Source organism: Eleutherodactylus coqui, chromosome 6 (assembly GCF_035609145.1).
Source record: "Eleutherodactylus coqui strain aEleCoq1 chromosome 6, aEleCoq1.hap1, whole genome shotgun sequence".
NCBI classification, from domain to species: domain Eukaryota; kingdom Metazoa; phylum Chordata; class Amphibia; order Anura; family Eleutherodactylidae; genus Eleutherodactylus; species Eleutherodactylus coqui.
In genome coordinates, this window is record NC_089842.1 from 181,919,389 (window position 1) to 181,946,624 (window position 27,236).

The 27,236-nt window shown below is 45.7% G+C and overlaps 1 protein-coding gene across 1 annotated transcript in view; it reads left to right on the forward strand.

Moving 5' to 3' along the window:
- Window positions 1-12,865, forward strand: part of MAP3K9 (mitogen-activated protein kinase kinase kinase 9) — a 58,639-nt gene extending 45,774 nt beyond the window's left edge. Inside the window, exon 11 of the mRNA XM_066608398.1 lies at window positions 670-12,865. Coding sequence (XP_066464495.1) covers window positions 670-1,145 — 476 coding nt within the window. The 3' untranslated portion in view covers window positions 1,146-12,865. The remainder of the gene's footprint in view (window positions 1-669) is intronic.
- The last annotated feature ends 14,371 nt before the right edge of the window (window positions 12,866-27,236 follow it).

The window sequence follows — 27,236 nt, forward strand, 5'->3', positions numbered from 1 at the left end:
CTTAAAGGGGCTATCCAGTTGTAAACTATTGATAGCCTATACTGTAAATAGGCCATCAATAGTAGATCAGTGGGGTGTCCGCCACCCGGGACCCTCACCGATCAGCTGTTTGCCAGGCTGGTATGTTTCTGCACTGAGACGATTTCCGCAAGAAGCGGACAGCTATGTTCCCACTGTAGTGCCAGACTTTGTATTACAGGCAAAGTCCCATTGAGGTGAATGGGAGAGAGCTGCAATACCAAGCCAAACCACTGCAGAGAGAACAGAGCGGTCTGCTTCCTACAGAAATCAGCTTGGTGCACGAGCACACCGGTCCAGCAGACAGCTGATCAATGGGGATTCCAGGCAGCAGAACCCTGTTGATCTACTTCTTATGTCTTGTCTTGAAAATATGCCATCAGCTGTTTACAACTGGGTAACCGCTTTTAATTGTTGCTTTTGTTATAAACAGACGCCACAATGCTCAGACAGAGCCGTCCTAGGGTGGTCACCAGGGGTACCTGACAGACTTCATTGACTTATGATATGATCATGGGTGTCATGAAGGTATTTTGACCAGAAAAAACAGTGGCATCTGCAAATGATTCTCCTACTGGATACCGTAATGCAGACACTAACATAGCCTTCCCTAAATGTACAAATAGAAATTCTGGTTTCTCTTCATTTTAGATGTTGTGTCTCCGAACCGAGATCCACAAGAAGTTCCCCGTCTTCCTGACCCCAATTTGGTGTTTCCCCCAACTCCACGGCGCTCGAATGTTCAGCAAGATTCTACACTGGAAAGACCCAAAACTTTAGAGTTTGTTCCAAGACCCCGACCTTCCACGAACAGACAGAGACTTGATTCGTGGTGGTTTGTATCGCCAAGCAGAAACCGTGGAGAATCTCCTGCTAATAGTTCATGCACTGAAACTCCAAGCAACGTGGACTCCTGCTTTGCCAGCAGCAGTGGGAGCACAGTGGAGGAGAGGCCGGGATTCTCTGGTTTCATCCCTGTTCATGGGACGCACCCAATAGGTGAACGAACACTACTGGATGTGGATGTAGAAGGCCAGAGTCAGGATAGCACTGTTCCGCTATGCAGAACCAAACTTAAAACCTTCAAAACGACAACCTGTGAACAAAAACAAGAGTTCTGGTCTTAAAGCGGCATGTCTATCTGCAGCCAGCAGAAGCTTGACATGACCACGTATCTTGCACTGAATGCACTTTGAGGATTCAGAAGATCACTGGAAGGCAATATGAAATTTAGTCATTATGCTGCTCGCCCTGATTATCCTTAAATACGCCTTTTCATCTTGAAGACTTTGCAATACTCTAATATTCAGACGTTTCAACAATCTAGCAAGAGCTCCTGACATAGATTTCATTAGTAGCTTCTTTTTTTTATATATCTATATTTTTTCCCCCAGATGGAAAAATTTAAACCAGATCTAAAGCAAGTATCCGAAATCAACTTTTTTGTCCTGTTGCTGTAATTTCATTGATATTCCTGTTTTTTCCCGCTGTAGTCAAACACTGTAGTTCCTGATTCTTTGTTATTTCCATCTTAATTTTTTTTACTGTTTTAAGTCCTCAATGATATATGCAAATGTTTGTCCTATGTATTTATTCTGGTTAAGTGACCTATGATGGTGTTATGTACATTGCCCTCCCATTCCCTACCGTTGGCAATGCTGGTGCCATATTCTAGAATCAAACATACACTGGAACTTTGACTCAAAAAAGCTGAAAAAAAGTTGGTTACACTATTTGTAGTCGATGGTGTTGACAGAATTTGCTTGTCTTTTGGCAGATATATCGTAATGATGTTTTTAAATTATTCTCTATAACTGCATGGGTAGCCTATTGTTTAAATAACGGACCATCCCTATTTAGTCTTAGGGGGCCTTTGTAAGCTGTGAACGGATAGAAGGAACTGCAGTGCATAGCTATTTCTAGTATAGACAGACATGTTTGCTCACGGCCTTGTCAGTAAAGTGTCAAAGAGCGCCTAGATATTGCTTATCTTGACCAGTCCACATCCAATTTTCTAATGTAGTTTCTAGAGTAGTTTAGTGATCAGCATGCTACAGAGCTGAATGATGGGGTTGGTGTTGCTGACCATTGAGCCTAGTTTACCAAGAGAATTCAATGCACATGTATGACTCAGTTCATATAAGGGCTTGAAGAAACGTTTGCCATAGTCTCCCATGCCGACCCAATTTGATGTCTCTGGACAAAATTCACACATTGAATGCTTTTTAGAAGGTCTTGGCTAATGTTGAAATAAGCTATTTTTTCACACTGTTCTCATTGCATTGATTTATATAGTTGTGTCTTGTTAATGTGTAACTTTTATGTGTCTGTCTTTTAAGCTTTTTTTCGGGTAGACCCACAGCTGGTCAGCATTCAGCTTTAAGTGAAGCAGCTTGCCTCAGAAATATTGTTCATATTTTTGTTCCTGATTAGGCCCTGTCATTTCGATTGTGGTTCTTAAAGTTGGGACGTCTATAAGATGCCTGTAGATTTGGAGGTTCTGAATCCTGATGAAGAGGACACATAGGCTGGGCTTTAGAAGAGTTCGGTTTAGTCTATGCTTTCTTTCAGTGTTGGCGTAACATGGCTCTCTTGTGTGACCATCTTAAAGGTGTCCTTATTTATTAAGCAAAATAGATTTTAAAAAATGGACAGCGCTCTTCACCGGAATGTAGACACTTATTGGAAAGTGTATAACAGACTTGCCTGGTGTTCTAGTGTCACCGTCGCACCAATATGCTTATAGAGGCCCTTTCAGTAATCCAGGGTGCCACAGTTTTTCTATTCAAATGAACATCCAAGTATAGAGAACGCTCAATAGATACCCAAAGTGCCCATTGTGATCTTGGTATGTGCACACAAAAGCAGAGACTGATGAAAAATACACCAGCGCTCAGGGGTATGTATTCATCTATTGGAAGGTTTTTAGGTTGGATGAAGAATATAGAAAAACGTATTAGAGTGAGGGGTAATAGAAATATCAACGTACGTCCTCCCTAGTATGCTCTACAAATGCTCACAGGTTCTGGATTGTGATCTGTGAACACTCTATTCGTAGCACCAGGTAGTCCCTTAGAGGCCAGATGCTGTGAATGAGCATACGGACCCTCACATACATTGATGGCACCCCCCTCGGACATGTCTCGGCTGGGTGCAGTGGCTGCCTCTCCATCCATCCATTCCTCTTCTGTCCCAGTAACAGCGTCAACTTCAAATTTAAATTATCTTCTCTCAAAACGCAGATCTGTCCAGTCCATGGATCCCACTCCAGAACTCTTGAGCATTTGAAGAGAATCCGAGGAAGAGGAAAAGTGGATATTTGCATTACCCCCTTTAGTGGAGCAAGTTTATTCTATAGTTTTTATTTAGTTTATTAGAGTCCTGTGTGGCGCAGAGTGCTAAGGCAGCAGAAAGAAGGTTGCGGGTTCAATCTCGCATGGTTCAGGTAGCTGGCTCAAGGTTGACTCAGCCTTCCATCCCTCTGAGATTGGTAAAATACCCAGCTTGGAGGGGGATAATAAATAAAGAAAATACTCGAAAGTGCTGCAGAACACGTTGGTTCTATTCAAATAACAAGTTTTATTTGATTTAACCTCTATACCTTCCAAGAGCTAAGGACGCACCCCTGAGCGCCGGTGGTTTTGTCTATCAGCCCCCATCTCATAGCATATACCTGTGTCTGAGGATTCTTTCAAATTGATGTTCCCCTTGGAGATGCTTTTAGAGAATATATTAGGAATGTCATTGTTAGAACATTACTGCTGATAAAAAGGAATATTCTAACACAGACCTACTTGGAATTTCAATCTCTCCATGCAGACCTGTCAGCAGACTACAGCTTGTGCTGTCAGGTGGTTCTGCTAGGAAGCATCAAGGTTACATGATGTTATCAAAATGCTTTTGCAACTAAAAGTCTCACAATTCCAATACGTGCCTTTTTTGGGGGGGAGGGAGGGTAAATTTAGTGTTTTTAAACCATGTATTGGTATTTTTTGTTTTAGTTTATTAGCTGCTTCTAATTTACATGAAAAGATGCTGGACATGTCTTAGACTTATCCTGGAGTACAGCCTGTGGCGTAGTCTACAGTTGCGTTCACGATTCAACTAGTTGCTATTGGAACTACTCAATAACCCCCTTAACAGACTTCTACACTAATTTTTTCTTTTTCCTTCATCAGATTATGTTAGACATATGAAGCAAAGACTTCAACAGGCAAATCTGTAGATTACAAGGGTTATCTATGGTTGGAAAAGCATGGCCGCTTTCTTCCAAACACCGCGCCACCGTTGACCTGGTATTTGAACTCATCTCCCATTCACTACAATGAAGCTGAGCTGCAATACCACACAACCCTATGGAGAAGGGTGGAGCTGTGTTTGGAAGAAAGCAGACATGTTTTTTAACCCTGAACAACCCCTTTTAAACTTTGAACAGAGACTGAATAAGCAGGAAATGCTGGATGGCCAGGATGGCTCAGAAGCGCACTGAACTTGCTTGCAGACGCAGCTCTGTATGAACGTAGACTATAATATATAGTGCAACTCAGAATTATTCAGATTATGCCTGTATCGAAAGTATGAAATGATATCCAAAGGCGAGCCTACACTAAAGTGACTCCAAGATAGAGTTCCACTAAGATGATATGGATTGTGCTTCAATTAGATAAAAATGTTGATTCGATTCTTCAGCTATCATATTAACATCTACCTGAGACCCTAGAATCCTGTTTTCTCCAACTGCAGAACGAACATTTACAGATCAGTAACCCATTTACAACAATTAAATTGTCTTGAATTATCCAGCAAGGCATCCTGGCGAGATCTTCTTTCCTTTCTTGCTCTAGGCCATCATCTTAAAAAAAGTTTCTGTTAACATGAAGATCAAATGCTGAATATTTTCTTCATCTTACTCGAAATCATGTTTATCCACAAGTGACAATAAGGTCCCAACTGTAATTATAGTATTGACATTTCTTTTGTTTTATATTTGGTTTGTTAACCTGGTTGCTCTGAGTTTTTGTATTGTTTTTTTGTGGGTTATGTTTGTAATTTCATCATTTTATGAATTGATGAGCTGCTGCCTTATTTCTGATTTTAGATTATTCATTTTAAAAGTATTTTTTGCGATTTAATAACACTGCATGAGATAGAGATCTGAAAAATACATTATGGTCACCAGGGGGGAAGGGGTACACTGCCTAATGGTGACAGCTCTGTAAGTAGGGTTGTCAGGTAGCACATCCCAAAAAATGGTGTGATTTGGATAATGCCTTTTTGCTAAAAGGGTCTATTGATGATAAACGTATCACAGGGCGTAATCCTGCTGGAACTTTTAGCCATTAACTGTAATTCATTGGAGGAACCAGTCAGTAAGTTCTCGGCTCTCCTTCAGCACCAACGTAGGGGAAACATTAAAGGTGCTGTCCCAGAGTTTAAAAAATTAAACTGCAGGAAATTATATAAAATACAAAAACAAATGTTACCTGTTAGATTCCTGAACACCAGTATTTTGGTAGGTCCCTTTTGGTTTTATGATGTGCTCATTTCTGGCCTCCACAATGATGCTATTGTGTACAGCACATGACCTCTGAGGCCAGGGATTGGCTGCAGTGGTCATGTGGATGTGTGCCACATTATTGTAGTGGGGCATTTAACATGTGAAGAATTATAAATATATAAAAATTATATTTTTTTCTTTTTTTTTTCCTGCAGTTTGAGGGGTTATCCAGGGACATAATAATTTTTCCCATTTTTTTTTTAAGCTTGCTCAGCCTACTGCAGTAAAACTGGGGTAGTGGGGTGGGAAGATTTTCATTTAGTTTATTAGAGCCCTGTGTGGCGCAGAGTGCTAAGGTAGCAGAAAGCAGTGCTAATCTCTTGCTCACGACCTGAAGGTTGCGGGTTTAATCCTGCATGGTTCAGGTAGCCCTTCCCCCCCCCCAGCACGCTCGGACAAGCATGCAATTACTCGAGAAGAGCGAGGCTCGCTTGAGTACCTGGCTTATCCGAGCGTGCTCGCTCATCTCTAATGCTCACCCTTCCCGCTCTCCCGTTGCGGCTCTATCACCTCTACTTTGTCCCTGCTGAACTTCACTTCCAGAAGGGGAGTGATGATTAAATGAAACTAGGTCAAGTATTCCCTGGCCACAGAAGTCACACGGCCCTTTTGTTGGGGACATCCTTGCTGGCTCCCCGCACCCAGAAATAAAGACCAGCGGGGAAGGGGAGTATCTATTCTTTTTCTTCACTACAGCAGGCTGAGCAAATTTTTGGCAAAAAATATGTCCTTTGATAACTCCTTTAATTATGTAAACTGTCGCACAATTCCTTAAATGAAATTTTGTAAAAATACATTTAGACTGAGACTCTAAGGAAACAAGTACAAACTTATGTTGGTTCTATAAACCCACACGAAATGTATATCAATAAGTGCAAAGATTTAGTAGTTTTTAACAGTCTTAATTGGAAATTTTTGGCCAGTTGTTACATGCTACAAATTGTAACTAAATAATGGCCAAAATTAAAAAAAAAAAATTTAAACACATCGCACAATTTTTGACCAATGAAAAGCAGTAGGCATTCCAGGTATTTCTGTATTTGTGTCCAATTACTGCTTGTTATTGGACACAAATGTTGAGTTCAGAAATTAGATGTTTTATATTAGGTTTTCACTTCTTTACTTAAAGGGGTTAGCCCATGAAAACAACCCCCGTCCATTTGCCCTATAAGGGCTTATGGCCACCCTGAAGGGGGATTCCCAGTTTAGATTCCTCTATTAGCCAGATTGAAGAGCCGTTACGAAGCGGTGACTGCTTCTCTGGTGGACTTCAGACCTTCAATGTATTAAATTGCTCATTTGCCTTCCTTTAACAGTGGATATTTCTGCAACGTTTTAGGTGGTGATAGAGATTAAACCTTTAGCAGCGAGATACTTTGTGCTCCTGGGGGCCACAATTTGTCCAAACTACACAACTCCTCAATCAAAAGACCAGTGATTTCTAAAATGTAGTCTTCCAAATTAACCAGAAATCTGTTTTTACTGTGTATTGCTTTTAGCCTTAAGGATCTGTAGTATTGTCTTAGTGATATATGGCACAAGCTGTGGCAGAAATATTGGCCTTAATTGTACTACTTGCGTTACTATGCAGCTGACCTATAGGTGTGTGTCGTCATAATCTGGGACTTCAGAATGGGTCTATGTAATATATTCACAAAAACATGTAGGGCATAGTTACATGGGCTTAGTTTCTGTCTGTATTACAGCCGTATTTTTACGGATTTGCATTGGGGTATTAAGATATAAGTTTGTTTTCACATGCTGTGCCAATGTCTGCGTGGGGGTGCGAAGACACAGTTGCTCACTCGGTCCATGTAAAAGTCCAACCAGGTTATTTATTTTTTCTTAAATTCCGCAATGGCAAGGAAAACCCACCTTCAAACAAAATTAATGCTTGCCCATCAAGGTGCTAACTAGTCAGTAGTTTCTCACCTACTTCTAACATACAGCAATTGTCCATAATACCATACCCAACCAGGGTGTTAGTCTTGGGGCGTCCTTCCCTGTCAGACTCGTAGCATTACAGTTTGGTCAGCACCGGAGCCCAGGCTTGCAGCCCTTTCGGCAGTCCATGTGGTTGGTCATTACAATACTTCTAGAATTCAAAATGGAAGCATAATGCCGTATTTTCCCGGCTATCCCTTAATAACTGGCAATACTGTACTTGGGATTGTATGTATTACTGCCAAATGCTTGCCAGATATTATTAACGAGGGGGGAAATATACATTTACTGTACTTTTGTTTTAAACATAATAATCATATATTGTTATGAAGTGTAACTTGAATGATGACATCTTGAGAGAGCTTCTTCTGGCTTCTTGTTCAGTATGAAGATCAAATCCAGTTTGATTTTGACTACTATGTAACTGGTTAACCAAAAAGAACAAAAAAAAAAGAAAAATGAAATACTTTTTGTATGACATGATACATTTTAAATGTCTGCCTACAAAGAGATCTGTGACATTAACCATATGCACAGTTTCTCACAATCTGATACATAGATATACTATTGCTGTACAAAGCATTGCTGTTAAATAGCAGGTAGCCTTTGGCTTCGAGCTTCAATTCCTGGCATACTTCTAACTGGCAAATCATGACTGGCCTTGTTCCAGATGAGCAGGGTAGCTTACAGTGCTAATGTGCCACTAACAGGTTATGACGAGGTAAAGCATGCTGTTAGTCTCACTTTACAAAATGAGACTTAAATTGATTGATTCCTATTGGAGTACAACTGTATCGCTATGCTGTAGTTGATAAACGACAACCTTTGGTGGCCGCTTCATCGTGACCACAATGGGCCGCACACCTAAGACTTCTTTATGTAGCATTATGCTGTACAATTTAAAAGGGTTATATCCGAATCACAAGTTCACTACAATCCACAGTGTAGGGGATAACTTGCTGATCGTGAGGGTTTTACCACTGAGATCTCCGCCGATCTCGAGATTGGGGGACCTGTATCCCCCTCTGCAATGACGTCCGAACTAATGGAGCGCTGGCTGAGCTCCATTTCATTGGGGATGATGGAAATTTCCAAGTATTTGCCACATGACTATCTCAGGCTGTTGCCTTGAAAATGAATGAAGTGCCAGCATGCTTGTATAACCAGCGTTCCATTCAGTTTTCAACTGCGAGGGGTGCAGTAAGCATGAAGTGAAGAGGAAGAGGGGAAACGGGACCTCAATTTTTGGGGTCTTAGCGGTGAGACTCCCACTAATCAGCAAGTTATGCCCACTCATCTGGATGGGGAACACTTGTGATTCTAGTTTGACCCCTGACAAGCTGCCAAGAATTGTGTGGCAGAAGTCCCCATGTAGTAAAGGTTGTAAAGTACAGTCGTAAGACTTTCAGATCCATTTGGAGCAGGGTAAATGTTAATACGAATTAGTATAATCCATTTTAATTTATTGACTTTTTACTGATTGTCATAGAGCTGATATCCTTTTTGGCCTTTTTGCCAATATCCTTACAAGACCGCATTGCACAAATAGTGTCTAATGAGGAAACCTTTGAAAACTTCATGTATCCGCTTTTACATTGGCATGCAGATGCATTTCTAATATACAGCATATCATTTTTAATGTGTTTGAATTTTACCATTTTATGCTGGCCTCTCTGGTTTGGTGTTTTTACGGCAGTATTTTTTTTGTGAGATTGAAAAATGGTCAAATAGAAACTTAAGTTAAAAAAACATGTGTAGCGTTTCTCTACAATGTGTAGAGGTTTGGGTGCTCTACTAAATTGCTATGCCAAAAAGTTATAATAAACCACTAAAAATAAGTTTGCTGGATACTAAAAAGTCTCTTTTCTTGTAACTTCACTCTTGGGTTGAGTGCTTGGATCATAACTGAGTAGAATAGTTCTGGATTTCATAAGAACCCCCCCCAAAAATGAAATGGTAGGCTAAAACTTGTGTCAATCTGTACAACCCATGTTAGAGATTTGATATATACTCTTTGCAATTGTGTTTTGTCAAGGGTAATCGGTATGCATGAGGATGCTCCTTATATTGAATTGGCAGGAAATAAATTACTACATGTCCCATGATGGCCTAATTAATTAGTTGGCTGCTATTGGATGTTCTCAATAGGATCGTGCTTATTAGGCTTGGCTGAAAGAACATGGTAATTTTATGATGAAAGGAGAGGGGTAAGAGGCAGCTAGATGCCACTTATCTCGGAGGTCAGAAAAGAAAAACCCATCTGTCTTGCCCATCACCTTTGATACCAGGACATCTTGGAGCCCCAATAAGTGTTTTCTGGTCACACTGGCAAAATATAGAAGCTTGCGGACAGCTTCTGGTTGGTCAGTCAGTTGTAAAATCAAGGTTTGCTCTTCTTTTTGCTTTAAGATCTGAACGTTTCAAACCTTATGTCCTGATGAGTATTACCATTGACCAGAAACCCCATTAACTGCAGTGGTAAGTTACTGTCTGTACCCTGGTGCTACATTCCTAAAATGTGAGTGCGCCTAACCTAGGCATCTACCAAACTTTGCAGGGAGTTTGTCATTTCTTTTGAGTGTTATTGAGCTGATTAGATACCTACCCGAACCATCAGGAAAAAAAAGCAGTACTTTTCTCTTAACCGTAACACTGGATGTTTTGATGGAAGTCTGAATCATTCCCACCTAAAGGCAAAATGTATTGTAACCGTATTGAGATGTTTGTGCACTGACCCAAATGTTATCGTTGTTGTGAATCTGCGGGTATTACAATGTACTCTTTCCCATATCTGCACCACTTTTTGGAGACCCTCCATGTTTTGTCTTATTTTTATTGGCAGTAAGAGGACAATGACGCTGTTTTGTCCTTTTTGATGTATCACATGTTTATGTAGATATTTGTATTCTTTTCTGCTGCCTTTTATATGTTCTATCATGAGTTGATGTTTGACTAGCTACTGATATCAAGCATAGACCATGCAGGTCAGTATTTAGTATGTTCTTTGGTCTATACAGAGCCGTTGGGCAATATAATTGAATAGGCCAATTTTTTTACATCATAGTCATGGTCCAGCAGGTTGGGCTAAGGCTTGGTGTTAAGGCCGCTTAAACCTGGTCTGTGCTGGGCCTTTTTCACTTAGGGTAGTTTTTGGTGCTTTTTTTTTTAATGCCAAAATACAGAATAGTCCAAAAAAAAGGAAAAGCTTTTCATACTCTTCCTCTAGTTTGGATCCAGTCTAGGACTTTGCAAGAAAAAGCATCAAAAACTACACTAAGGCTGGGGTCACACAGGGCGGATTTGCCGCGGTTTTGCCGCGGATTGCCGTTGCATATCTGCACTGCGGCAAAACCGCTGCGTTTGCAGTGAAATGCAGCACAAATGAGATTTGCCAAAAAGCTGTTCTCACAGGACGGATTTTTTCCACATAGCCGCAGTGCGGAAATGCAACTGCAGCGCGGTTTTAAAAGATGCAGCATGTTCATTCTTTGGTCTTTTCCGCAGCGCTTTTTTGTCCATAGACCTCTATGGACGCAGCCAAAACCGCACCAAATACGCGACAAAAGTAAAAAAGCGCTGCGGAAAAAACCGCTTGCGGATTTTTCCACACGAAAATCCGCAAGCCCAAATTAACCTTTGAAGCGGTTTTGCCGCAGAAGCAGTTCTTCTGCGGCAAAACCGCAACGGAAAAACCGCAGCAAAACCGCAACAACTCCGCCCTGTGTGACCCTAGCCTAAAAGTGCTTTGTGTGAACAAGGCCTGAAGGTGCATTCACTCTTGGTAAGAGTCGTTGATACATACCTTTCTCAAGCAATAGATGAAGCCCATCTATAAAATACTTTGAGTATAGTAGATTCTTTAAAGCAGGGGTCCCCAACTCCAGTCCTCAGGGACCACCAACAGGTCATGTTTTCAGGATATCCTATGGTAAGAACACCTGTGGCAATGTCTGAGGCACCGACAATAATTACATCACCTGTGCAATACTGAGGAAATCCTGAGAACATGACCTGTTAGTGGTCTTTGAGGACTGGAGTTGGGGAACACTGCTTTAAAGGGGTTGTCCAGTTGTAAACTATCGATGTTCAGGATAAGTCATCAGTAGTAGATTAGCGGGGGTCCGTTGCTTGGGCCCTGAGTCGATGCACTTGTGTACTGAAGTATGTATTATGCAGGAAGCGGACAGCTCTATTCTTACTGCAGTGGTTAGGCTTGGTATTGTAGGCCAAGTTCCTATTGAAATGAATGGTAACTTCACCTGCAATACTAAGCCTAACCACTGCAGCAAGAATGGAGCTGTCTGTTTCCTGCAGAAATCAGCTCACTACACAAAGATGCCTTCCTGGCAAACAGCTGATCAGCAAGGAGTCCCAGCAATGGACCCTCACCAATTTACAGTTCATGACTTAAGCCCCATTTACACGGAACGAATGTCGGTCAAACGATGCTCGACACTCGTCCCGCATGTACTCGCTCCCGTGCTGTTGCACAGGAGCTAGTATCGCTGGCTTGCAGCGGGGCGGCTGGAGGAGATTTCTCTCCCCGATCTACCCCGCCTCTCTCCATTTACTTAACACAGTGGTCGTTCAGTACTGAACGTCTGCTGTTTACACTCATCGTTCCATAGTCCCCAGTGAAATATACTATTTTGACACTCGTGACACACTTAATATGCAGATGTTATAGCTTTGACCAAACATATCCTGGATTTATTTGGTTGTGGAGCAGGGCGGTGTGCACTGTGTGGGTCGTTTTTTTTTATTTGACCTCTCTAGAATGTATAATGTATATTTGCTAATCATTTTAAAGTTTGCACGCTTGCTAGCTGTGAAATGTCACTAATTGTTATAACGCTATCTTAAAATGACAAACGTTATAAGGTTGATGGTCTGCTTTTAAAATACATTATGACTATGTAGCTTGGGCCTTCCTTGTATATTGGCCAATTGACGATATTATACCGTTTCTAGACCACAGACTGAATGCACCTGGAATCTCTTCAGAGAGGAAAGGGTTAAGATTGTGCAAATCCTAGTGTTTTTTTTTTTTTTTTTCTTACTTTTGACTATTTCTAGTTTACTGTGAGTGTAACCTGTTTGTTATTTGGAAACTTTTTTTTTTTTCCTTTTCAGTTTTTTTAAATTAAATTATTGTTTGTCAAAGTATTTAAGTTGGAGCCAGAAGTTAATGGGATTCATTTTTATTTTGGTTTGTATGTTAATATTAAAATGAAGATTACCAAGCCGGCTTGGTGCAACTGGAAATGTTCTTATATATGATGAGCTGCCCTAGGCCTGGTCTGAATATTAGAGCACACAGACCATAAATAAAATGGTTAAACACTCCCTCATGTGTCCTCTCTTGTTTTTATAGTCAAGCATCTGGATGTAAAACTTCAGGGGCCTTACTGTTCTTTTTAGCGGTTGTGTGTGAGATATTGGCTGCTGTCCTCAATGAGTAGGTGATACAATGTATTAAATGCTATTTTCCTTAACTACCGCCCCACTACCACCCCCCCCCCTTTTTTTTTTATTCCCCTCCCCACTTTTAAAAAACCTTAACTTTTTATCGTCCAGTGTAAATGTCTGAGAAGTTTGTTTGGTTTTGTTTTTTGAGGGACGCGTTGTATTTTTCAATAGTACTATTTAATGTATTGAGAAACTTTAAAAAAAAAAAATTCTAAGATGGCAGAATTTGGTTATTTTTTTTTTCTTTCAATTCACTCCACTTAAAAAGCTTAAGTTTTTCTGTACATTATATGCTACGTTAAATAGTACCATTTAAAAAATATAACTCTTGCAAAAAACAAACCCTCGGACATCTACATTGATGGCCAAAGTTCAGATTTTTTTTTTTAACGTGGGGAGGAAAAAACAGCCGCATCCTTAGGCCTTAGTCAGACGGGCGTTTTTTCGCGCGATTTGCGGATCGCATGACGGATGCGCATCCGCAAATCGCGTGACCGGTGCCCGAAAATCGCCCGAAAATCTGCTCCTAGCCGCGTTTCATTAGAAACGGGCCGGAGCTGTCCAGCGCATTGCATTCAATGGAGCCGGCAATACAGCTGGCTCCATTGAAAGCAATGCGCTGTGGGCGAGTGTGGGATGAATTGTCGGGAAGGGCTTAAATATATAAGCCCTTCCCTGCAATTCATCCAGAAAAGTGTTAAAATAAAAAATATATATATACTCACCTGCTCCCGGCAGCCGGAGTTCCGCGCGGCCGGCCTGCAGTGGGTGTGAAGGGGGTGTGAGTCAGACCTGCCCCCTGATTGGCTCAGCGGCTGCCGGGAGCAGGTGAGTATATATATACACTACCGTTCAAAAGTTTGGGGTCACCTAAACAATTTTGTGTTTTCCATGAAAAGTCACACTTATTCACCACCATGCGTTGTGAAATGAATAGAAAATAGAGTCAAGACATTGACAAGGTTAGAAATAATGATTTGTATTTGAAATAACATTGTTTTTACATCAAACTTTGCTTTCGTCAAAGAATCCTCCTTTTGCAGCAATTACAGCATTGCACACCTTTGACATTCTAGCTGTTAATTTGTTGAGGTAAGCTTGAGAAATTGCACCCCACGCTTCTAGAAGCATCTCCCACAAGTTGGATTGGTTGGATGGGCACTTCTGGCGTACCATACGGTCAAGCTGCTCAATGGGGTTCAGATCTGGTGACTGCGCTGGCCACTCCATTACCGATAGAATACCAGCTGCCTGCTTCTGCTGTAAATAGTTCTTGCACAATTTGGAGGTGTGTTTAGGGTCATTGTCCTGTTGTAGGATGAAATTGGTTCCAATCAAGCGCTGTCCACTGTGTATGGCATGGCGTTGCAAAATGGAGTGATAGCCTTCCTTATTCAGAATCCCTTTTACCCTGTACAAATCTCCCACCTTACCAGCACCAAAGCAACCCCAGACCATCACATTACCTCCACCATGCTTAACAGATGGCGTCAGGCATTCTCCCAGCATCTTTTCATTTGTTCCGTGTCTCACAAAAGTTCTTCTTTGTGATCCAAACACCTCAAACTTGGATTCATCCGTCCACAACACTTTTTTCCAGTCTTCCTCTGTCCAATGTCTGTGTTCTTTTGCCCATCTTAATCTTTTTCTTTTATTGGCCAGTCTCAGATATGGCTTTTTCTTTGCCACTCTGCCCTGAAGCCCAAAATCCCGCAGCCGCCTTTTCACTGTAGATGTTGACACTGGTGTTTTGCGGGTACTATTTAATGAAGATGCCAGTTGGGTACCTGTGAGGCGTCTGTTTCTCAAACTAGAGACTCTAATGTGCTTATCTTCTTGCTTAGTTGTGCAACGCGGCCTCCCACTTCTTTTTCTACTCTGGTTAGAGCCTGTTTGTGCTGTCCTCTGAAGGGAGTAGTACACACCGTTGTAGGAAATCTTCAATTTCTTAGCAATTTCTCGCATGGAATAGCCTTCATTTCTAAGAACAAGAATAGACTGTCAAGTTTCAGATGAAAGTTCTCTTTTTCTGGCCATTTTGAGCGTTTAATTGACCCCACAAATGTGATGCTCCAGAAACTCAATCTGCTCACAGGAAGGTCAGTTTTGTAGCTTCTGTAACGAGCTAGACTGTTTTCAGATGTGTGAACATGATTGCACAAGGGTTTTCTAATCATCAATTAACCTTCTGAGCCAATGAGCAAACACATTGTACCATTAGAACACTGGAGTGATAGTTGCTGGAAATGGGCCTCTATTCACCTTTGTAGATTTTGCACAAAAAACCAGACATTTGCAGCTAGAATAGTCATTTACCACATTAGCAATGTATAGAGTGCATTTGTTTAAAGTTAGGACTAGTTTAAAGTTATCTTCATTGAAAAGTACAGTGCTTTTCCTTCAAAAATAAGGACATTTCAATGTGACCCCAAACTTTTGAACGGTAGTGTATATATTTTTTATTTTAACACTTTTCTGGATGAATTGCAGGGAAGGGCTTATATATTTAAGCCCTTCCCGACAATTCATCCCGCGCACGCCGGCAGCCCATTGCTTTCAATGGAGCCGGCTGTATTGCCGGCTCCATTGAATTCAATGGGCAAACATCGTTCTTCTCTGTCACAGCTGTTACAGCTGTGGCAGAGAAGAATGATTTGTCTTCTATATGTTCTCAATGGGGTCGGCGCTGCTGCCGCCGGCCCCATTGAGCGCATATAGAGAAGAGAACAGGAATCGCAGATCGCAGATAGGTGCGATCTGCGATTTCTGTTCTATAATTTATCGGACGAGCGCATAAAAAGCGCTCATGTGTCCGATACCATTGCAAAGCAATGGTTTTAAAAAAATCGCCGGACGCATGCGCATGCGCAAATCACGCGAAAAAACGCCCGTCTGACTAAAGCCTTAGGGCTTATTCACACAGGCGTATATCGGCTGGATTTTCATGCCCGGCCAATATACGCTGCCCTTCTGATGCATTGACTTACAATTCATCACTGCACAGGGGCGTAAAAGTGCCCGACCGGGTGCTTCCACGACGGCAGCGGCAGCTGCATAGACTCCTATGGGAGCCTATGCTAGCTGCCGGAGAAGGTATGTGAAAGGGAGTTTAGCAGCGTGACTGCCGCCCCTTGCCGCTGTTGGCAATGGGAGGGGTGGGGTGTAGCTAAGTCCCACCCCCTCCCATTGCTGGCTAGGGACAAGGGGCATAAGCTTAGTTCCACTCCCGTCCCTCCCCCTCCCATTGCAAATAACCGGAGGAGAGGAGAGAGGGGGAGGGAATGTCTCCCTAGGCCCTACGGCATTGCAGCCTCGTCGTATATGCTCGGGGCCCTTTGCCATGCGGGCGTTTTTATGGCGCCGGCGGGCGCATACATTAATAATAATAAAACCTTTTTTTTATTTTTATGAAATTGTGATATTTTGATTGCTTCTGCAGTATGATATAATACTATAATATTCCATTATACCGCAATTTCACAGGCAATTTAGCAAGCCACGCTACAGGCATGGCTTGCTAGGCAACCTGCAATGGCAGCCCTGGGGGCTTTCAGAAGGCCCCTGACTGCGATAGCAACTGAACAGCACCTCACAATATTGCAGGGGGCTATTCAAGACCCCTAAATTCTGATCATTCCCCCTCCATAGAAACCCCATACATCCATGTACGTCCTGGAACTTTAAGGGGTTAAAGATGACCTGTCTGCTATCTTGACATGTTTGCCTTAGCTAAAGGTTGTATACCCATGAAATAATAATTTTGGAGCACAATTTAAGGCTCTTTTTTGACGGCACAATCGCTGTTTGTAGGAGCGAACAAGGTGGTGACGTCATCACCAGCTTATTCGCTCTCATGCATGTTTAGACAGGCAGATTCATCATTTAGTTGCTCGGTAATGTGAATGACTGAAGGAGCGCCGCTTTAAACTGAACGACAAGTGAATGAGCCAACAATCATTTTTATGCCTGCAGAAAAGGAACAACGAATGAGAAGCAAACAATTCATGTTTAGACTGAATTATATTGTTCACTTTTCATTCGTTTGAACAATTCTTTGACCAAATCGATCCATGTAATAGCATCCTTCACACTATCTGCACCGATACGTGCAGCATCACACTGTAGGGGTCACATTGCATTGGCAAGGGAAAAGCTCCGTACATTTGTTTATTTGATAGATTTCCAGGAAGAATAACAGAAGAACAGCTCAGCACAGATTACTAAGGAAAGATGTTCTCGAATTGTTATAGTAACATAATATGTACAGTAAGGCTGAAAAAAGTGCATCCAGTTCAGACTTATATAGCAGTGATGATCCAGAGGAAGGCAAAAAACAATGAGGTAGAAGCCAATTTTCCTTATTAGAGGGGAAAAAATTTCTTCCAGACTGCAGTCGTGCAATCAGAATTATCTCTGGATCACCGACTCAGAAGTAATTAGTAACTATATCATGTAATAGTTTCACTGCTCTTACAGTAAAGAACCACCTATGTCGGTGTAGAAACCATCTTTCCTCTAGATGTAGAGGGCACCCCCTTGTTACAGTCACATTCCATGGTATAAATAGATGATGGGAGAGATCTCTGTATTGTCCCTGGATATATTTATACATAGTTATTAGGTTGCCCCTCAGCTGGCTTTTTTGCTAAACTAAATAATCCCAATTTTGATAACCTCTCTGGGTATTGTAGTCCGCCCATTCCATTTATTACTTTAGGTATCCACCTTTGTACCTGCTCAAGCTGCTATATCCTGCTTGAGTATCGGTGCCCAAAACTGTCCACAATATTCCATGTGTGCTCTGACCAGTGACTTGTAAAGAGGAAGAACAATGTTCTCATCATATGCCCCTAGACCTCTTTAGATGCACCCCATGATTCTACTTGCCTTGGCAGCAGCTGCCTGGCACTGGTTGCTCCAGTTAAGTTTACAGTTAACTAAACTCCCCAAGTCCTTTTCCATGTCAGTGTTACCCAGTGGTTTCCAATTTAGTGTGTAATGGTGACATGTATTTACTCTGATAAGGTTATGCACATGGCCAGTGTTCAGCCTCATTTGCCACTTTTCTGCCCAATCCCACAATTTATCCAGATCCATTTGCCAACAGTGTACTGTCTCTTGTGTTAAAATTCTTGTCTGAGTTTGGTCGGCTGCACTGGACCGTATTTGCATTGCGGAATCCGGAGCAGGCATCTGCCTCTGGGTTCCACAGTAAATACCTTCCATAGCATGCTATGGAAACTAATTGTGATTTTCTGCTTACAGAGGAAAAATCACAGCATGCTCTAATTTTGAGCAGATTCTGTGTGGACGGCTTCCATTGAAGTCAATGGAAGCCATCCGTCCCATAGCCCTTCCGCAACTGACATAGTGGAAAGGTAGTGAACTCCGCATCATCGCTAGGCGATGACAAGGGAAAAGTAGGAGTTTAAAAAAAAAAAATCTGTACTGCGCATGTCTGACAACGAGCTGTGTGTACCCTTCGAAGTACAGAAGAGAATAAGAAATGAAAGGTACGCGTGAGAAATCTGACTCGGTTGTATGCAGCCGGCTTTATTCAATTTTTATTTAACTAGGCTCCCCATGTGTAAAAATAACCAAAAAGACTGTTCTCACCTCTCCCAGTTTCCCACTGTATGCAGCGCTGGGTCTTCCCTGGACTGAATTGTTTACAGGTTGCATTAGCCTATGTATGGGATGTCACAGGCTGATATAGCCAATCACAGCGCATGTGAGGGAGGCCTTACTGTTTCTCGTCCGTATCATTGGGGGACCCAGCCAGACTATGGGATATAGCCACTGCCACTAGGAGGCGACACTAAGCAAAAGTGTTAGCTCCTCCCACCAAGCTATATCACCCCTGCAGGCACTCAGCTAATTAGTTTTTTTAGCTTAGTGTCTGCAAGGAGGCAGACAGGTCAGGTCCAGGAGGACTTTATGGCGGGCATACGGGGAGTCGGGGCTTCCCCCTGGCCTTCCTGTACTCCCGGGGAGGGCGCAGGCAGATGGTGTCTCCACCACTCTGCGGCGCCCTACCCAGCAAAGAAAAGGTGGCACGACCCTGCCTATGTGCATTGGCGTCGTTGGCCCACCAGCAATAGGGTTCTCCCCTCTGGAGCAGCGCCCCTCTCAAACGGCGAGCGCAGGGGGGAACACTGCTGGAACGCAGATGGAGAGAAGGGAGCGTATCCGGGAGAAGGGAACGGAACGTTAATCCTCCCTCCAAGTCTGCGGTCGGCTGCCAGGAACCCCTTCAGAGGACCCCCACCACCTTGGAAGGTCCTGGGGAAAGGAGTTCAGGTGCATTTACTCCTTCTCTTTACTTATCTCCTCCTCTCTCATCTGCCTAGTTCAGTGCATATGTGTTTATGCCCCTCTCCCCCTCCCCCCTCTCTATCCAGAGACACTGCTGAACAAGGGAGGCTGGGTGCTTACCGGCCAAGGCTGGGAGGGGGTGGATGCTCGCCCACAGGAATGTATGGTTGCGGGCAACCGCTGCGGCCGCGGGTGGTGGATCACGGCTGTGGGACAAGGAGCAGGCTGCAGAGTGAGCTGCGGCACCCCGGGGGGCGGGACGCCGGCCACGGGGACGCATTAGTGTGGTGCACCTAGCACTTCCGGTGACGCGTCCGGACTGCCGGGGCAGGCCACGCCCACCCCGGCCGCGCGGGACTTTCAGGGAGGCGGCCAGCAAGGAAGATGGCCGCTCCCAGTAGCTCTTACAAGGAACTACTTACTAGTGAGCAGCTCCACTTCTTGCCATTGGCACTTACTGCGGCAGGTTTTTTTCTCCAAACCGCAAGCACCTCCTGGCAGTGCGGTTTGCTCTACAATCAGCAAGCACCAGTCGGCAGCAGCACCCGTCGGTCAGCAGCACCAGTCACCAGCAGCTACAGTCACCTGCAGCGACAGTCTCCAGCGGCGGCAGCTTCCAGCGTTTTAACCCCAGAGAAGGCCGCCAGGACCCAGAAGCTCCAGCTGGGCCAGGACAACCGCAGGACGGGGTAAGCCCTGCCAAGGCAGCTCTCCTCTGTGTTTGCTCCCCCCTGCGGGTACTCGCTCTCAGCAGTACACGGAGACACCCTACCCCTATTCCCACCACCCCTTGCGGTTATCTATAGGTGTGGATTGCGTCATGTCTGACCCTAGACCAGAGGGTTCCAGTCAGGCTATGGGGAGGGCGAAATACTATGCGTGCACGTTATGCAACGCTAAGTTCCCAAGCGGTCAGGCGGAACTCCGCTGTGTAGCCTGTAACCCAGTGCGATCAGCTCCGGGGACCCCAGTGCCCCCCCCGCCGCCCCTGTAGAGCAGGTAATCGAGCCTGAATGGGCTAGATCACTGGCCGCAGCAGTGTCAGGACTAGCCAGATCGTCTGCTGCAATATTGCGCCGATTAGAGTCCGATTCGGAGGTGTCTTCCCCGGGGCGTTCGCGGGGAGGGTCACGCAAAAGGCGGAGATCCCGCAGCTCTGAAGGGGTTTCTCGCAGGTCTTGTCTGTACAGAAGGTCGTCCAGATCTTCTAGGTCGCGACAATCTAGAGAGTCTTTTCACGCTCCTCTTGGTTCCAGGGAAGCATCCCAGACGTATCATAGGTCCAGGGAAGCTTCTAAGCAGTCTCGGCATACAGGGAGGTAGGTTAGATCGGATCCCTCACGGGCCTCATGTTCCTCAACACTTCAAGCCGCAGACCAAGTTCAGCCTCCGCACGGGTTTTCGGGGGGTAGTAGCGGTCTGGAGGAGGAGGAAGCGTCCGCAGTGTCATCACTGTCAGACAAGAGATTGTTTGGCCCAAAACTCGACTATATAATTAAGGATGCTACGGGCGCAAGAATGGCGCCACCTAGGAAGGAATCCGTTTTTCGTTCCTTTCGGCAGGTTACATCCCGGCCCACATCAGGACACGGTCAAAGAGGGCCCCAGCAGAGCAGAGGAAGAATCCTGCCGTTAAGACCAGGCCAGCCTGGTGAGCTCGCTCCAAGGCACCTAGGGGCGCAAGGACGGGAGTATCAGTTTGAGGGTCTTTCCCCACCCGCTATTCACAGGGTGGGGGGCACGCTCTTAGGGTTCCAGAATGTATGGTTAGCCCGCGTGACCGACGCCTGGGTACAGGAGGTCGTCTCACGAGGGTACGCCATCGAATTTGCAACATTTCCACGGGAGCATTTTATCAGATCCAGGATACCGAAGGACCCAGGAAAGGCAACACAGCTGCGCCAGGCAATAAAACAACTGTTGGCGCAGGGAGTAGTGGTGTCGGTGCCGAGGTGTCAGCACAGAAGGGGTTTTTATTCTAATCTCTTCATGGTTCCCAAGAAGGATGGCAGAGTTAGACCGGTCCTCGACTTACGAAGGCTAAATCATTACGTCAAAGCAAGACATTTCAGGATGGAGTCCCTCAAGTCGGTAATACGGTAGCGTCTATGGAACCGGGGGAGTTCCTGGCATCAGTGGATATCAGGGATGCGTACCTGCATATTCCAATTCGCGACTCTCACTAGCGGTTTTTACGCTTCGAGGTCCAGGGGAGCCATTACCAATTTGTAGCGCTGCCGTTCGGGCTCTCGACAGCCCCTAGAGTCTTTACAAAGGTGCTGGCAGCGGTAATGGCACTACTCCATACAAGGGGGGTGATAGCCATCCCTTACCTGGACGACATACTGGTGAAGGCTCCAAACCAGGAAGGCAATCTAGAGAGCCTGAGAATCACACTTCAGACCTTGGAGGAATTCGGTTGGGTCATAAACCACGAGAAATCCTGTCTAGTACCAACCCAACAGTTGGAATTTCTGGGGATGGTGTTCAACACCAAGAAGCACCAGATTCGCCTGCCGCAAGCGAAAGCAGTAACACTAGTCAACAAGGTGCGCCCGCTACTTCAGGGGAGGCAAACGACCATCAGGTATTGCATGATGGTAGCCTCCTTCGAGGCCATACCATTCGCACAGTTTCATTCCAGGGAGTTTCAGCATTTCATTCTGGCACACTGGAACAGGTCGCAGTGGACATTAGACCAGCGAATCTCCATAACACCAAAGGTTCGCCTCGCCCTGAGATGGTGGACGAGTCTCAGGAGAATCCAAGGGGGTCGGTCACTGTTTCCAGGACAGTGGAGGATACTGACCATGGACGCCAGTTGTTATTGCTGGGGCGGAACTTTGAAGGGACACTCCACCCAGGGGAGGTGATCACAAGACGAGGCGAGGCTACCGATAAACGTCCTGGAGCTGCGAGCCATCCGGCGAGCACTGCAGTTTCTCCATCCACGGCTTAACAGAAAGGATGTGAAAGTCCAGACAGACAATGCCACGGCAGTGGCATACATCAACCGGCAGGGGGGCACAAGAAGTGCGAGAACAATGACAGAGGTATCCGGCATACTCAGCTGGGCGGAGAAACATCTACAGTCCATATCGGCAGTTCACATCCCGGGGGTAGAAAACTGGGTAGCGGATTTTCTCAGTCGAAAGACAGTGGACCCCGGCGAATGGCAGCTGCATCCGGAGGTCTTTCAAGCGATATGTCAGCGCTGGGGCACCCCGGACGTGGATATGATGGCTTCCAGACTAAATTACAGGGTTCTCCCTTTCGTGGCACGCTCAAGAGATCCTCAGGCGGTAGCAGTGGACGCCCTACTGGTCTCGTGGGCAGGGTTCAGACTACCATACGTGTTTCCTCTAGAGATGAGCGAGCACCAAAATGCTCGGGTGCTCGTTACTCGGGACGAAATTATCGCGATGCTCGAGGGTTCGTTTCGAGTAACGAACCCCATTGAAGTCAATGGGCGACCCGAGCATTTTTGTATTTCGCCGATGCTCGCTAAGGTTTTCATGTGTGAAAATCTGGGCAATTCAAGAAAGTGATGGGAACGACACAGCAACGGATAGGGCAGGCGAGGGGCTACATGTTGGGCTGCATCTCAAGTTCACAGGTCCCACTATTAAGCCACAATACCGGCAAGAGTGGGCCCCCCCCCCTCCCAACAACTTTTACTTCTGAAAAGCCCTCATTACCATGGCATACCTTAGCCAAGCACCACACTACCTCCAACAAAGCACAATCACTGCCTGCATGACACTCCGTTGCCACTTCTCCTGGGTTACATGCTGCCCAACCCCCCCCCCCCCCGCACGACAGTGTCCACAGCGTACACCAAATTGTCCCTGCCCAGCCTTCAGCTGCCCTCATGCCACGCCACCCTCATGTCTATTTATAAGTGCGCCTGCCAGAGGAAAAGCAGGCACACACTGCAGAGGGTTGGCATGGCTAGGCAGTGACCCCCCCCCCCATAAAAGGGGCGGGCCGATAGTCCACAATGCTATACAGAAGCAATGAGAAATATAATCCTGTGCCACCTCCATCTGGAGCTGCACACGTGGGCATAGCAATGGGGAACCTATGTGCCACACACTATTCATTCTGTCAAGGTGTCTGCATGCCCCAGTTAGACCGCGGTTTTTTATAAATAGTCACAGCCAGGTCCAACTCCGCAATGGGAATTCCGTGTGCACCCACAGCATGGGTGGCTCCCTGGAACCCACCGGCAGTACATAAAAATATCCCATTGCATTGCCCATCACAGCTGAGGTAATGTCGTGCTTAATACAGGTGGGCTTCGGCCCACACTGCATGCCCCAGTCTGACTGGGGTTCTTTACAAGTGGACAGATGTAGGTTAAACTCCGTGTGCACCTACAGCATGGGTGGCTCCCTGGAACCCACCGGTGGTACATAAATAAATCCCATTGCATTGCCCATCACAGCTGAGGTAATGTCGTGCTTAATACAGGTGGGCTTCGGCCCACACTGCATGCCCCAGTCTGACTGGGGTTCTTTACAAGTGGACAGATGTAGGTTAAACTCCGTGTGCACCTACAGCATGGGTGGCTCCCTGGAACCCACTGGTGGTACATAAATAAATCCCATTGCATTGCCCATCACAGCTGAGGTAATGTCGTGGTTAATGCAGGTGGGCTTCGGCCCACACTGCATGCCCCAGTCAGACTGGGGTTCTTTACAAGTGGACAGATGTAGTAACAGCTCCCTGTGGACCCACAGCATGGGTGGGTGCCAGGAAGCCACCGGCGGTACATAAATATATCCCATTGCAGTGCCCTACTCAGCAGAGCTAACGTCAGATACAATACAGGTGGGCTTCGGCCCACACTGCATGCCCCAGTCAGACTGGGGTTCTTTACAAGTGGACAGATGTAGGTTCAACTCCGTGTGCACCTACAGCATGGGTGGCTCCCTGGAACCCACTGGTGGTACATAAATAAATCCCATTGCATTACCCATCACAGCTGAGGTAATGTCGTGGTTAATGCAGGTGGGCTTCGGCCCACACTGCATGCCCCAGTCAGACTGGGGTTCTTTACAAGTGGACAGATGTAGTAACGACTCCCTGTGGACCCACAGCATGGGTGGGTGCCAGGAAGCCACCGGCGGTACATAAATATATCCCATTGCAGTGCCCTACTCAGCAGAGCTAACGTCAGATACAATACAGGTGGGCTTCGGCCCACACTGCATGCTCCAGTCTGACTGGGGTTCTTTACAAGTGGACAGACGTAGGTTCAACTCCGTGTGCACCTACAGCATGGGTGGCTCCCTGGAACCCACCGGCGGTACATAAATAAATCCCATTGTATTGCCCATCACAGCTGAGGTAATGTCGTGGTTAATGCAGGTGGGCTTCGGCCCACACTGCATGCCCCAGTCAGACTGGGGTTCTTTACAAGTGGACAGATGAAGTAACGACTCCCTGTGGACCCACAGCATGGGTGGGTGCCAGGAAGCCACCGGCGGTACATAAATATATCCCATTGCAGTGCCCTACTCAGCAGAGCTAACGTCAGATACAATACAGGTGGGCTTCGGCCCACACTGCATGCTCCAGTCTGACTGGGGTTCTTTACAAGTGGACAGACGTAGGTTCAACTCCGTGTGCACCTACAGCATGGGTGGCTCCCTGGAACCCACCGGCGGTACATAAATAAATCCCATTGTATTGCCCATCACAGCTGAGGTAATGTCGTGGTTAATGCAGGTGGGCTTCGGCCCACACTGCATGCCCCAGTCAGACTGGGGTTCTTTACAAGTGGACAGATGTAGTAACGACTCCCTGTGGACCCACAGCATGGGTGGGTGCCAGGAAGCCACCGGCGGTACATAAATATATCCCATTGCAGTGCCCTACTCAGCAGAGCTAACGTCAGATACAATACAGGTGGGCTTCGGCCCACACTGCATGCTCCAGTCTGACTGGGGTTCTTTACAAGTGGACAGACGTAGGTTCAACTCCGTGTGCACCTACAGCATGGGTGGCTCCCTGGAACCCACCGGCGGTACATAAATAAATCCCATTGTATTGCCCATCACAGCTGAGGTAATGTCGTGGTTAATGCAGGTGGGCTTCGGCCCACACTGCATGCCCCAGTCAGACTGGGGTTCTTTACAAGTGGACAGATGCAGTTACAACTCCGTGTGGACCCACAGCATGGGTGGCTCCCTGGAACCCACCGGCGGTACATAAATATATCCCATTGCAGTGCCCTACTCAGCAGAGCTAACGTCAGATACAATACAGGTGGGCTTCGGCCCACACTGCATGCCCCAGTCAGACTGGTAATATGTACCTTAACAGTAACCTCGTTGGTGGTAATGTGGTGGTGACTGCGGACCTGGTAGCGCGGTTTTATGTAGTTGGTTTTCGGAATGTGGCCAGGATTAAGTGGGCCGTGGCGGGGGGATGGTGGTGGTGCTCTCTTGTTGTGTCGTTAAAGGTGAAATTCTTGGACTGCCACCAGACAGACCAATGCAAAGGTATTTGCCAAGAATGTTTTCATTGTTGGAGGAGGAGGGGGATGTTTTGGAGGCACTATGTGTCCTCTACACGTGTCCGTGGTTATATGCACCTTAACAGTAACAGCGTTGGTGGGAAATGGCCTCGCCGCCATCATGTCTTTGTGAAGCCTCTGTTTTCACACCCCAGTGACATACCATTAGCAGCGGTATAGGCAGAGCCCAGAATTATTAACATTTCAGCGGTAGCATTAGGGACAGGCCCCACTAACATATCACTAGCAGCAGTATAGGGGGAGCGCAGTCTTAGTTCCATTTCAGTAATAGTAGCACTCAAGACAGGCCCCAGTAACATTCCCATTGCAGCAGTTTAGGGAGATAACAGTCTCTTTCACATTTCAGTAGCTGCAGTATAGACAAGGCCCCAGTTACATTTATGTAGCTAAAGTGTAGGCCAACCCCACACACCTTTCTGTACCATGAGTGCAGGCGAAGAACATAGAAATTACTATGATTACACTGTAGGTGAGGGCCCAAAAAAATTGGTGTACCAACAGTACTAATGTACCTCAGAAAAAATTGGCCATGCCCAACCAAGATGGCAGGTGAAACCCATTAATCGCTTTGGTTAATGTGGCTTAAGTGGTAACTAGGCCTGGAGGCAGCCCAGTTTAACGAAAAATTGGTTCAAGTTAAAGTTTCAACGCTTTTAAGAGCATTGAAACGTATAAAAATTGTTTAGAAAAATTATATGAGTGAGCCTTGTGGCCCTAAGAAAAATTGCCCGTTCGGCGTGATTACGTGAGGTTTCAGGAGGAGGAGCAGGAGGAGGAGGAGGAATATTATACACAGATTGATGAAGCAGAAATGTCCCCGTTTTGGATGGTGATAGAGAACGATGCTTCCATCCGCGGGTGCAGCCTACGTATTGCTTAGGTATCGCTGCTGTCCGCTGGTGGAGAAGAGAAGTCTGGGGAAATCCAGGCTTTGTTCATCTTGATGAGTGTAAGCCTGTCGGCACTGTCGGTTGACAGGCGTGTACGCTTATCTGTTATGATTCCCCCAGCCGCACTAAACACCCTCTCTGACAAGACGCTAGCCGCAGGACAAGCAAGCACCTCCAGAGGCGTCACGGAGGACGGTCGTGCGATCGGCTACGTACTCCCTCACCATCCTTTTACAGTGCTCCCGCCGACTCAGCCTTGACTGGGGAGCGGTGACACAGTCTTGGTGGGGAGCCATAAAGCTGTCCAGGGCCTTAAAGAGTGTTGCACTGCCTGTGCTGTACATGCTGCTCGATCTCCGCACCTCCCCTGCTACGGATGGGAATTTTACCATCAGCTTGTCCGCCAGGGTCCTGTGGTATAGCAACACTCTCGAACCCCTTTCCTCTTCGGGAATGAGAGTGGAAAGGTTCTCCTTATACCGTGGGTCGAGCAGTGTGT